The sequence below is a fragment of the Panthera uncia genome, chromosome X (genome assembly GCF_023721935.1).
Source record: "Panthera uncia isolate 11264 chromosome X, Puncia_PCG_1.0, whole genome shotgun sequence".
Taxonomy (NCBI): domain Eukaryota; kingdom Metazoa; phylum Chordata; class Mammalia; order Carnivora; family Felidae; genus Panthera; species Panthera uncia.
In genome coordinates, this window is record NC_064817.1 from 45458045 (window position 1) to 45470516 (window position 12472).

General features: G+C 47.8%; 2 protein-coding genes and 1 non-coding gene across 3 annotated transcripts in view; 2 read left to right on the forward strand and 1 right to left on the reverse strand.

Annotated features, from left to right (window-relative positions):
- The first annotated feature begins 1593 nt into the window (after positions 1-1593).
- On the forward strand, positions 1594-10266 carry LOC125932154 (trophinin-like). The gene is given in 13 exon segments (XM_049644616.1): positions 1594-1638; positions 1932-3122; positions 3773-3877; positions 3993-4056; positions 4313-4392; positions 4903-4994; positions 5706-5785; positions 5879-5921; positions 6340-6402; positions 6973-7087; positions 8094-8358; positions 8361-10014; positions 10182-10266. Coding segments are annotated over 12 exon segments (3786 nt in total). The 3' UTR covers positions 10004-10014; positions 10182-10266.
- LOC125932479 (small nucleolar RNA SNORA11) lies at positions 6607-6735 on the forward strand. The gene has a single exon (XR_007460640.1). It is a non-coding gene; the product is annotated as a small nucleolar RNA SNORA11 (small nucleolar RNA).
- A 1554-nt stretch (positions 10267-11820) lies between the features above and the next one.
- Positions 11821-12472, reverse strand: part of PFKFB1 (6-phosphofructo-2-kinase/fructose-2,6-biphosphatase 1) — a 96376-nt gene continuing 95724 nt past the window's right edge. Inside the window, exon 14 of the mRNA XM_049643251.1 lies at positions 11821-12129. Coding sequence (XP_049499208.1) covers positions 12070-12129 — 60 coding nt within the window. The 3' untranslated portion in view covers positions 11821-12069. The remainder of the gene's footprint in view (positions 12130-12472) is intronic.

Consider the following 12472-nt stretch of genomic DNA (forward strand, 5'->3'; position numbering starts at 1 on the left):
AGAGTGGGGGATAGAGAAATCAAATGGAGAATAGGAGAGAGCGATAGCTGAATTAGAGGTAGTATGCAGAAAAGCGACCACACTGAGGAGAATGGAAGGTTGAAAGTAGTGAGTAAGGGAGGAGGTTGACAGGCAAGGAAGGAGACCCCTCTGGAGGTGGAAAAAGGCAGGACCACTTCCGGCTGGGGAGGGGAAGCTGACAGGCTCAGACCTAAGGAGAGGCTTGAAGAGAGCGGACGCCTTCTGGACTCCAGAGCACAAGGTGAGCTAAGGTGCCCAGCTTTAGTGAAGACCCTGCGGGGGCCTGTGGGCTGTGGCTTCAATGTGTTTGACTCCACACACCCTAAGCCTTGAAGAAAACCTGCTACGGGTTTGGAAACTAACCACATTAAAGTGGTCCGGTTCAGAGGTGCCTGGACCCTATTCATAAGGGAGATAGAGGGGGCAGAATCCCCTTTGGGCCTTATTAATGGAGGGATCTGGAATCTGTTCAAGCCGCAGAAAGGAGGGATGCAGACCCGGTTCGGACTGCAGAAAGATCAATCAATGGTTCAGGCAGTAGAAAAAGAAGCAGCACCCGAGTCGGGAGGGAGATAAGCTATGGCAGGACTCTAGTAGGCTGGCGAAAGGGGACAGGATCCGGTTTGGGCCACCGAAGTAGTGATCAGGACCCAGAAATGAGGGGCAAAATCTATTTTGAATAGCTAAAACGACCTAACTCAAACGGGCAGAAAGAGGGGCTAGGACCTGGTTGATTGTGGTTTGAAATGGGAAGGGATAGAACCTGGTAGTATTCGGGAACAAGGAATACACTATAGCGTAATATCGTTGGATGTGTGGGTGGGGTATCCATGTCGCAGAAAGGGCGAACCTGTCACTTGTAAACGTGGAAGTGTGGGTGCGGTTTGGGGGAAGGGGAGGTGCAGGGACATACTGCAGAGAGAAGGGAAGGGGCGTATTAGGGAAAGAGGAGGTGTGGAGAAATACTGCAGGACGGAGGGAGGGGGCATATCAGGAAGGGGCGGGTGCGTGTCTGTACCACAAAGAGGAGGTGGGCTGTGTTGGGGAAGGGGCGGTGCAAAGTAGTCCTGCAGGGAGGGAGCGGGCTGGTGTTGGGGGATCGTTTGGACTGAAATATGATGCAGTTAGGAATAGGATGCAGTTAGGCTGGCCGAGATGTTCTGCTGCTCTGAGAGGAGGGGGTGTCTGTGGGATTGAGGTGGTCTGACTGTCCAGTCCACCAAAGCGCATGTGCATGAAAGCATGAATACATACTACTCTTCCCACCCCCGCACCACTTGGTGCGCATGCGCACTATTTAGTTGCAGTAGGGGGCGTGTGTAAGCTAACGGGGCGGGGCTGTATAACTGACTTGCAGTTTCTTGGAGGCAAAAGGAGCTAGGGTTTGGATAGGTGGTCTGGGTTTCTAGGTGTGAGAACCCAGTCATTGAAGGGTTTGGGGTCCAAAGTTAGATGAGATTCCGCCTTCCTTCAGGATAGGCAGGAAGTCGGGTGAATCTCCCTCTTCTTCTCATTCTTCCCTAACTCAGACCCCTTCCCCTCAGGCTCAGCTGTTACTCGGCCTTTCAGAAAATGGATAGGAGAAATGACTACGGTTATAGGATGCTCCCATTCCAGGTGAGGTCTCTTTATATTCTCACCAGTCCATCTGTCCCGTACTGAGTTCATTTATTGCTCTTGAGCCCCCTACCACTCTATAGCTGAAGAATTTCCTGCCTAACCTGTCTCAGCCCTCCCCCTATCAGGGGAAGGAGGAGGGGAGGAAAACCTGCTTTACTCTATCTCCTGCTCCCTTTCTCTTCCCTCACCCTCCCCTTCAATCACTGCGCAGAGGAAGGGGAGGCCTTCGTGGAAAGGGTGGGCTGTAGGGAGGCCAGATGGCTCAGCAGATCATAATCCTAAGTGTGTAGGGCCCTCTGTTTCCCCCTGGGAGCCTGGGGCTTCACTTCCCTCCAGATATACAGACTGGGACGACAGAAGAAGACAGAGTCTTGCTGATGCATACCCTCTTGGCAGCAACCAAGGACCCTCTGGCCATGGACCCACCAGTTGCCAACCAGCCTAAGAAAAGCAAGACCAAGAAGTCCCCTAGTAAGGCTATTACTAAGACCATACCTGCTGCCCCTACAGTCTCATCTACCAATGTGATTCCCACTATCAAGCCTAAAGTAACTTTGCAGGCTTTAAACCTGCCTGCCATCCCCCAGATCAACCAGGCTGAAGATACCACTGAAACAGCCAATACTCAGGCTTCTTCAGTCACTGCTCAGCCTACGAAAGCCAATAAGACAAAGAGTGTTATGGCTAAGGCAGACCAAGTCTTCCAATCTCTAACTGGCAATGAGAGTGTTACTGCACAGATCAAGACACCCTTACAGGCCCTCAGCCTACCAGACATCCTGAAGGCTATCCAGGCTCCAATTACCATTGAGTCAGCCAACTCCCAGGCCTTGATAGCCCCCACTAAGCCCAAGAAAGCTTCTAAAGCTAAGAAGGCTGCTGATAAGGCTATAACTAGTGCTACTGATATCTCACTGGCTTTAACCACCACCCACACAGCTATTACCCAAGGCAGAATTACTAATGAGGCAGCTACTACTCATGCCACAGCAGCCTGCATTAGAACTAATAAAGCCTCCAAAGCCAAGAAGGCAACTGTTAAGGGCATACATACCGACACTGAATTTCTAGAGGCCCCAAATGCCACTGAGACAGCTACCAGGCAGATTGAGGCCACAGCAGCAGCTATCTGGCCCAAAAAATTCAAGGGCAAGAAGACCGCCATTAAAGGCCCAAATTCTGCCTATGAGGCCTCTGAGGTTCCACCTGCCACTCAAATGGTCACAAACCAAGCCCTAGCAGCCACCCTCCAGGTCAAGAGAGGGTCCAGGGCTCATAAGTCTGCCACTAAGGCCAAGATAGATGAAAGCCAGACTAAAATTGTTGACCAAGGGGCCCAGGCCAAGATGGCCACCTTTAAGACCAACATAAATGCCCTTGAGACTCAGGTTGCTGCTGCTGTCCAGGCCCTGGCAGATGACTACCTGGCTCACTTGAGTCTGGAGCCTACAACCAGGACCCGGGGCAAGAGGAAACAAAAGGTGAGATCTCTGACATTACCACCCTTAATTTTCATTTCTTTCCCATTCCTATCCTCATAGTTTGTTCATTTGTTCTATAAAAGTTTACTGAGACTTTTTAGTCTGAGCCAGTACCTGTGTTCAGATAGGCTGTAAGAGATGCTGAGAAGAATGCAATATAGTTCCTGCTCCCTGACGGTTCATAGATTGGTGGGGAAATAATACATCCATACACTTAGCTACAACCTGGATATAATTCAACTTGTATTTTCATAATAGTTACCATGAGGCAGGCTTTATCTTGGGTACAGTCATATAGGTTCTGTCTTTATGTTTTGAAAGTAACTTTTGCTATCTGGGGATCACAGATACAGTGTTACAGATAAGAAAGCTGAGTTTCAGAGAGGTGAAGTGACTTGTCCAGTCAGTGGTGGCCAACGAAGAGGAGGAACCCCAGGTCCTGCCCTTGGGTGGCTTCTGTCCTGATAGGGAAATGAAACTCCTGCCTGGAAGACAGTGAAAGACAAATCTGGGACTCAGGGTCGCTAATTGTAAGGTCAAGACCCATTACAGGGAGGGTTTAGGGGATTTTTAGGAGGAGGTAGGATAAGGATACAGAGCTGTCTCTTTCACCTGGTGACTCTGGACCTTCCTTCTTTCTAATGATGTAGTCCAAGCATCTGAATGGGGATGAGAGAGGTGGCGATAATTACAGGTTGGTCCCATGGGGCTGGAGGCCTCCGCCACCCCGAGATGTGGCTCTTTTGCAAGAAAGGGTAAGACTCCAATGCTGTCCAGTCTCTTCTTTTTTTCACCTTTCTTCTTTTCTGTCATTCTTCCAAGTTTTCTAAAAACATATTGAGATCTCCCCATGTATTCCTCTTCTCCCAGGCAAATAAGTTGGTGAAATACCTGTTGGTTAAGGACCAGACAAAGATCCCCATCAAGCGCTCAGGTAGAGTCATACCAACCCTCCTCCCTGAAATCTCCTGTCGATTCCCATCTCTCCCATGCCCTGGGGTAACCATTTACTTTATAGCTCCTCATTCTCTCATATGTCTTCCTCTTTCCTTCTTACACTGTGCCATGGCTGGCATCTCCTGTTAACATAGTTCAGAACTCAAACTGCACTGAGCCCACAGGTTGTCAAAAGGGCTGCAGCTCTGTGGCCCCTGCTTAGCCCAGCTGCTCCTACCTTTCCCTTCTTACAGACATGCTGAAGGATATCATCAAAGAATATGATGAATATTTTCCAGAGATCATTGAACGAGCAAGCTACGCTCTGGAGAAGGTGAAGGGGCAGCCCTGGGGGATGGGCGCAACGGGGAAGCCTTGAATCAAAGACATACATGTCCCTTCCGGGATAGACCACAGAGACTCACTAATCCAACCCCATCACTGTCCATATGGGCAGACAGTGGCCTAAGTGGGAACATAGACTAGCCCAGGGTTACACAGCAAGTCAGTGGTAAAAGCACAGTTAGGACCCATGCCTCCCAATTTAGTCCTGTCTGCTGCTAGACATGTCCTGTAATGTATTTCAGATGCTCACCTCTCCCTTTCATTCCCCATTCTCTGTATCCCTACATCCCCACTAATTACAAAGGTGATGCTGATAATAGTACATTTCTTACCTGCTTGCTGTAGTGGTGGCAACTTAGCTAAGTGCTTTGCGTGCATTATCTCACTGATTTTGCACACACACTCGAAACTCTACACAGGGAAGTGTGGGATGCTCAAGAAGATCATTGATGCCTAGGCTGAATTTTGTGATCTCACAGGCTATTCTTTTACTTGGCAGATGTTTCGAGTCAATCTGAAGGAAATTGATAAGCAAATTAGCTTGTATATTCTGATCAGCACTCAGGAATCCTCTGCAGGCATACTGGGAATGTAAGCTGGGAAAGGGCTGGGATGGGAGGGAGGCTCTGCTTCTGTCTATGGCCCTATCCCATCCCTGTCATCCCTCCCCATATCTCCTTGGAGAGGCAGGAAGACAGGGCTGAAGAAGTCCCCGTTCCAGCTCCTACACCCAGTTGGAGCCCTGCACACGGTAGTGGTGCTTGATTATGATTGAATGAAGGTGTAGAAGCCTGAAGCAGTGCATTCCTACTGTCAGGTTTTCTGTTTCTTCAGAAGCTTCCCAGGAAAGTAGACCTGTCATTGCTTGTCTCTTCCTACTGGCTTTGGTAGAGTGATTCTCAAAGGAGGGTTTCCTAGGGTAGGTGAATCATGATTCTTAAAGGACAGGGGCCACCACTGGGGCCGTTCCTAGAATTCTCTTGGAGCATAAGGATCTGGGAGAAAAAGAAGGGACTCACATTGGCTGGGTACCTGGGTTGTACCAGTTTAACAAGCATTCTTCCATCTTATTAGAAACCTGAGGCAGGGGAAGATTGGATTCTCCCATTTTACTGAATAGGAGACTGGGACTCAAGAGTCTAAGTGCCTTGCCCAGGGTCACATAGAGCTTGAAGCATAGACTGGGCAGATTTCTCTCATGTCTGAGGAATCTGGGAGAGGCTAGCTTAGTGAACTGACTGGTGTGTTATTTGCAGATGGCTGCTAGACATAAACCTCCTCTCTACCCTGTTATTCCCCTAGGACCAAGGACACACCCAAATTAGGTCTTCTCATGGTGATTCTGAGTGTCATTTTTATGAATGGCAACAAGGCCAGTGAGGGTGAGTGGCTGAGCATGCACCTGAATGGGTGGCCACAGTTGGAATTCCACATGTTCATTTTCTGTCCCTGTCTCCTCTTGCTTCCCCTTGCAGCTGTCATCTGGGAGGTGCTGCGCAAGCTGGGGCTGCGCCCTGGGTATGATTGGGCTCTTTCAGTGCTTGCTGTCCATGTTGTCCTTTGACAAGAGAGGAATCCCAGGAATTCATCAGTCTGGTGGTCTGGTGGAGTGGGCAAGGGTGCTGGACTGGGTAGAGGGTCCAGGGTTCTGACCTGGGTGGATGATGAAATGGTCCTGCACTCTCTGGAGTTCATTCTCCCTATGTAATTCCTATGTCATTCTAAGCTGAGATATAAGATAGAACTTCAGGGGCATCCCTGACAAAGAACCATCTGGCCTCAATTTCTTGCTTCCAGCGACCATGTGTTCACTACTCTCCCGGCTTCATTGGGACTGCTGCATGTGCTAGAGAGGTCTCTTCCATGTTGAGAAATGCCTCTGCTCTCATTTGGGAAGTTTTCATCTCTGTTTATGGGTTATTTTTCCCATTGTCAGGGTGAGGCACTCTCTTTTTGGGGAAGTGAGGAAGCTCATCACAGACGAGTTTGTGAAGCAGAAGTAAGTGGTATTTGGGGGCTTTGTTTGGCCCTGAAATGTTCTGAGTGTGCTGGCTTGGTTAATAAATTGCTTTATCAGCCATTTTATTATACTAGCTTTAGATGTAATAAGAGCATCCTATGCCCTAGAACTGAGTTCTGTCCACCATTCCTATAAGTGGACAATTCCAGGACTGGGCTAGACCAAAGACAAGACCCTTGCTTTGGGGTGTGCTCAGAGCAGGGTGCCTAAAGAATGGCTCCTCTGTTTACAACACACCCAACAGGAACTTGGGTTTACTCCTCACAGGTGGCAAGATACTTTGGCCTTCCTGTGACACCATGCCCTATACATTCCTTCTCTGAAGCATCAAGTGACTGCTTTGCACAGAGCCAATGGGAAATGACTCCATATTAGAGACCAAGATCATGAACTAGGTTTGGGAGTGAGTCTGGGGAAGACGGGTCTTAGAAATCCTTCTCCAGGAGCTGAGTTTAGTATTTGTTTCAAAGAGGTTGCCATCTAGTGCCCAGTGGTTACACAGCAGATTTGCTTGGTTAGAAGAAGCAAGTTTCATTTCCTTTCTCCAAGGTACCTGGAGTACAAGAAGGTCCCTAACAGCAGACCACCTGAATATGAGTTCTTCTGGGGCTTGCGCTCCTACCATGAGACTAGCAAGATGAAAGTCCTCAAGTTTGCATGCAAGGTAATAGGAGAGAATTCTGACTTGTTATATTAAGGGTACTGGATGCCCCCAGCTGGGGCAGGCTACATGCAGGGATGGTCAGGCACAGGGTAGCCTGCAGTTCATATACAAACATATGTGGAACTTCATTGATGTTTGAGAATGCTGCTGAACATAAAGTTTAATTGTTTCATTCCTTTTTCATACTTTGTGTTAGTCTGCTTGCACCGCCATAGCAAAATACTACAGACTAGGTGACTTAAACAATAGAAATTTATTTTCTCACAGTTCTGGAGACTGGAAGTCCCAGATCAAGGTCCAGTAGGGTCAGTTTCTGATGAAGCCTCTTTCCGGCTTGCAGATGAATGTCTTCTTGCTGTGTTCTCATGTGGTAGAGAGCCTCCTCTTTTCTTAAATGTTTATTTATTTTAAGAAACAGAGAACACGAATGGGGGGAGGGGCAGAGAAGGAGGGAGGGAGAGAGAGAGAGAGAGAGAGAGAGAGAGAATCCCAAGCAGGCCCTGTGCTGTCAGCACAGAGCCTGACACAGGGCTTGATCCCACGAACTATGAGATCATGACCTGAGCTGAAATAAAAAATCAGATGCTTAACCGACTGAGCCACCCAGGTGCCCCAAGAGAGAGAGCTTCTTTTTATAAAAACACTAATCCTATTGGAGTAGGGCCCCGCCTTTATGACCTCATTTAGCTCTACTTCCATAAAGGCCCAATCTCCAAATACAGTCACATTGGGGGCTGGTGCTTTAACATATGAATTTTAGGGGGACACAAACATTTAATCCATAACTTACTCTCTTATCATTTTCCATCTTTTCCATGAGGTTAAGTAACTCGTCCAAGATCACACACAGCACCTTAGTTATCAGAGCTGAAATGGATATCAGGACTGACCCATGATTAGAAAAAAAAAAAATACTACTATTGCTTTTATACAAAGCCCATAGTATGTACTTAATATATAATTACAAATGTTATTATCCTCATAATGATTATCATCCCCATTTCAGGTGCAGAAGAAAGACCCCAAGGACTGGGCTGCTCAGTACCGGGAGGCAGTAGAGATGGAAGTGCAAGCTGCAGCTGTGGCTGAGGCTGAGGCTGAAGCCAGGGCTGAGGCAAGAGCCCAAATGGGGATTGGAGAGGAAGCTGTGGCTGGGCCCTGGAATTGGGATGACATGGATATCGACTGCCTAACAAGGGAAGAGTTAGGCGATGATGATCAGTCCTGGAACAGATTTTCATTTGAAATTGAGGCCATAGCCCAAGAAAATGCAATGCCAGCACCAACATCAACTTCAGCAGAGGAGCTAGCACCAGGGCTACCTTTAGCAATAGTGCTAATATTAGCTTCAGTGATGCAACCAGCCCCAGTGGTGGCTTTGGTGGCAGAGCTGGCATTAACTTTGGTGGCACACCCAGCACCAGTACCAGCTTTAGCAGTACAGCCAGCATTTGCTTTAGTGGCACACCCAGCACTAGCACTAGTTTCAGTGGTGCAGCCAGCATTAGCTTCAGTGGTGCAGCCAGCACCAACTCTAGTTTCAACAGTGAAACCTGCATTAGCTTTGGTGGCACATCTTGTACCAGTGCCAGCTTTGGTGGTGGGATCAGCTCCAGTTTCAGTATCCCACTCAGCACCAGTCCCAATTTCAGTGGTGGACTCAGCTCTGGCTTTGGAGGGACACTCAGTACAGTTGCTGGCTTCTGTGGTGCACTCATTACCAGTAGCAGTTTTGGCACTATACCCAGAACCAGCACAGTCTTTAGTGGTGCACTCAGCACCAGCACTGGATTTGGTGGCACACTCAGCACTAGTATCTGCTTTGGTGGCTCTTCCAGCTCTGATGTCAGCTTTGGTGGCACACTTAGTACCAGTATCTGCTTTGATGGCTCTCCTAGCACCAGCACTGGTTTTGATGGAGTACTCAGCACCAGTGTCTCCTTTGGTAGCTCTTCCAGCACCAGTGCTGACTTTGGCGGTACACTAAGTACCAGCATTTGCTTTGGTGGTCCTTCCAGCACTGGTGCCAGGTTTAGTGGTTCATTCAGCACCAGTGTTGGCTTTGGCAATGCACTCAACACCAGTGCTGGTTTTAGCAGTGCTGTTAGCACTAATGCCAGCCTCAGCAGTGCACCTAACACCATGTCTGGCTTTGGCGGTGTGTTCAGCACTAGTACAGACTTCAGTGGGGCACTTAGCACTACTACTGACTTTAGCATTTCTCCCAGTGCCAGCATTGGCTTTGGTGGACTTCCCAGCACCAGCCTCTGCTTTGGCAGTGTATCTAACACCAACCTATGCTTTGGTGGCCTTCCTAGCACTAGCACTTACTTTAGTGGTGCTACCAGTGCTAGTTTTGGTGATGGATCCAGTACCACTGCCGGTTTCATCTTTGGCAATGGCTTAAGCACCAGTGCTGGATTTAGTGGTGGACTGAGCACCAGTGCTGGCTTTGGTAGTGGACTAGGCACCAGTGCTATCTTCGGTAGTGGACTGAGTACCAGTGCTGGCTTTGGTGGTGGACTGATCTCAAGTGATGCCTTTGGTGGTGTACTGGGCACCAATGCTGGTTTTGGCAGCACACTTGGCACCAGTGCTGGCTTTAGTGGTGGCCTCAGCATCAGTGATGGCTTTGGTGCTGGGCCTAATACCAACTTCAACGGAGGACCAAGTACCATCATTGGCTTTGGCAGTGGTTCCAACACCAGCACTGGCTTTATTGGTGAACCTAGCATCAGCACCAGCTTTAATGGTGGACCCAGTTCTATCATTGGCTTCAGCAGTGGACCAAGCACAGGTTCTGGCTTCAGCAGTGGACCAAGCAGTGGTGATGGCTTTGGCGGTGGACCAAGAAATGGTGCTGGCTTTGGTGGTGAAGCCACCAGCCTTGTTGCCTGTAGCTTCTCCTATGGCTAGTGAGGTTTCAGGTAATTACAACATTTCCACAGCATGGCCTATGGGAATGGGTATAATAGCTGGGAAATTTTAAGAAACCTTAAAGTGGGAGGGTTGGGTAGGGAGATGAGGACAATGATGGAAGTATGAGAAAACATTTGTTGCTAAAATGTGCTTCTGTTTGGTGTTTTGTTTTCAGATCCCAGGTTTACAGATAATGCTAATTAATTGCAGCAGTTCTTCCCATGGATCCAAGGTACATCCTTGGAATCTTTGTCCATACAGCAGTATAAGCAGATATTATCAATCAGCTGAGGGTGACACACTATGAAAAATCTGCTTGCTGATCCTGCTTTATTGTTTGCTTTTTGTGTGCTGTCATATTTTGGTATCGGAGTTATATTAAATTTGCAAAATGAATTGGAGTTTTTTTCTGTCTTTTAATGTGCTTAGGTTGTTGTGAGGGACATTTTAGGTTCATAAAAGAAAGATATCAGCATAGCTTTTCAGAGATGGTGGGCTCCAGCTTTAGGTTAAAATGAAAGTATGATTTCAATGGGATAAAGACCTGGGGAAAGCATGGCAGGCAAGAAGATTATAGCTTGAGCAAAGATGTCAAGGGGGAAATGCTAGAACAGAAACTTGAGGGAGAGGGTTCTGGAAGTAAATATAGATTCATTTTTAGACATTTGTATGGGAATGGAGAGATAGAGTGAGACTAGAGGTAGACACGGGAGCAAGGGAGGGTTTTCTTGAGATAGGAGAGAGACATATGAGTATGTTGCAGAGACATATAAAGGACATATAAAAGCCAATAAAGGACAAGAGATAGATAAGGAACAGTCAACAATTGACTGAAATAGCCCATGCCTGAGAAGGTGGGATGAGATAGAGTGCCAGAGAATAGAGGGTGACCTTGACTTTGAATAGGATTTAAGGGTGGCTGTGGAAGCAAATAAATGTAGGTTTGTTTCAAGTGGTAGATCCTCCCCCCAAAAAGGTAATATGTATTATACAAGGTTTGGGTCTTGCTGGAGGCTATGATGGAAGAACAAAGGAATCAAAGCAGTGAGTATACGAGTCTGTCTCTTCACCACTGGGTTGCCAATACCTAGGTGCATAGAGAGTGGTTGAAGAAATGGAATATAGAATCCAAGCTGGTTAGGAATGGAAGAACAATGAGGAGGAAGAGGACTTGTCGATTAGGAGACAATGGAGGAATCCAAAGATTATACTCTTGATGCAGTATAAGAACAAATGTTGTTCATTCAAGAAATATTACACACATGCCTCCTATGTGGGAGGCATGCTGCTAGGGATCCTATGGATGATACAGAGTTGTAAGGACTGGGGGCCAGTGGTCAGATAGCAGGATCCTTGTACTTAAGAAGTCATACTGGGAGAGGGGTGTCTAGATGATGCCAAGGTCTATGGAATGGGTAGCTGAGGGGGAAATGATCACTGGAGTTGAGGGAGTCAGGGGACTTGGAGGTCAAGGTATGGTTTGGATAATTTATATGAACATGAAAATCACTAAGGATGGCAGCAGGAGTTGGAAAAGAGAGGAACACTATGGTCTAGGTGCAGATTCTTCTGAGTGTATGAATGAAGGTATCATGTCCTCATCCATGCTGCCCACCAAGGAACAAGGCCCATAGGTACTCACAGAGACCTATATCCTCCCTCACTTTTAGAAGTGCTACCCCAAAACCCTACCCTCCAGGAAGCCCTCATCCATTCCACACCCCACAGCAACAGAGGCATTTCACAAAGTAAGATCTTAAGAAGATCTTGTAGGAGAAGTCTCACAATGACTTCCTCTCCCTCCTTGTAGGCAGCAAGAGAAGGCTTTATTGATAAGGAACTAGGAATTAAGAAAGAAAAAGCTTCATTCATAACTAGACAGCTCCTTGGTTGTAGCTGGAAATTGAGGCCTGTTTTGGAGATGCTGAGGGCTTCTTCACTAGAAGCAGGGGTCTTCTAGTAAGACCAAGTCCAGCGTCTTGAGGTAAGAGAAGTGCAAGGTAAGCAGCACTTAAAGGTGGGAAACAGTGGAGACAAAGGCAGTTTGACTTCTTGGAAAGGGCTCAGTAATGGGCAGGGACAGTGTCCAGGGCTTCCTCAGGTTCTCGGGTGATGTCCACATTCTGGGGGAAGAGAGCCCAGGATTAATAGGAAGGAGATACCACTGTGGAGCCCCAGACCCACCCCTGCCTCTTGTCCTTTCGTCCCAGGCTCCTCTATTTCAGCCAGGCATGGATCCTGACCCTTTTCTCAGGCAAGCCTCTGGGGAATCTCAACCTGAGGTATTTTGGGTAAGGGTTGCTCTAGTCCCTCATCTTCAAGTCACCTCAGGCCTGGGCCATGGTTCCTGCATTTCTGGGTGCTGGTTATTCTACCTGTTGGTATGAAACATCCAAACTATGTGGGATTGGAGTGGTCTTTCTGTGCAGGTGGGTGCTTTCACTATGTGCCAGCTTAGGCCATAGA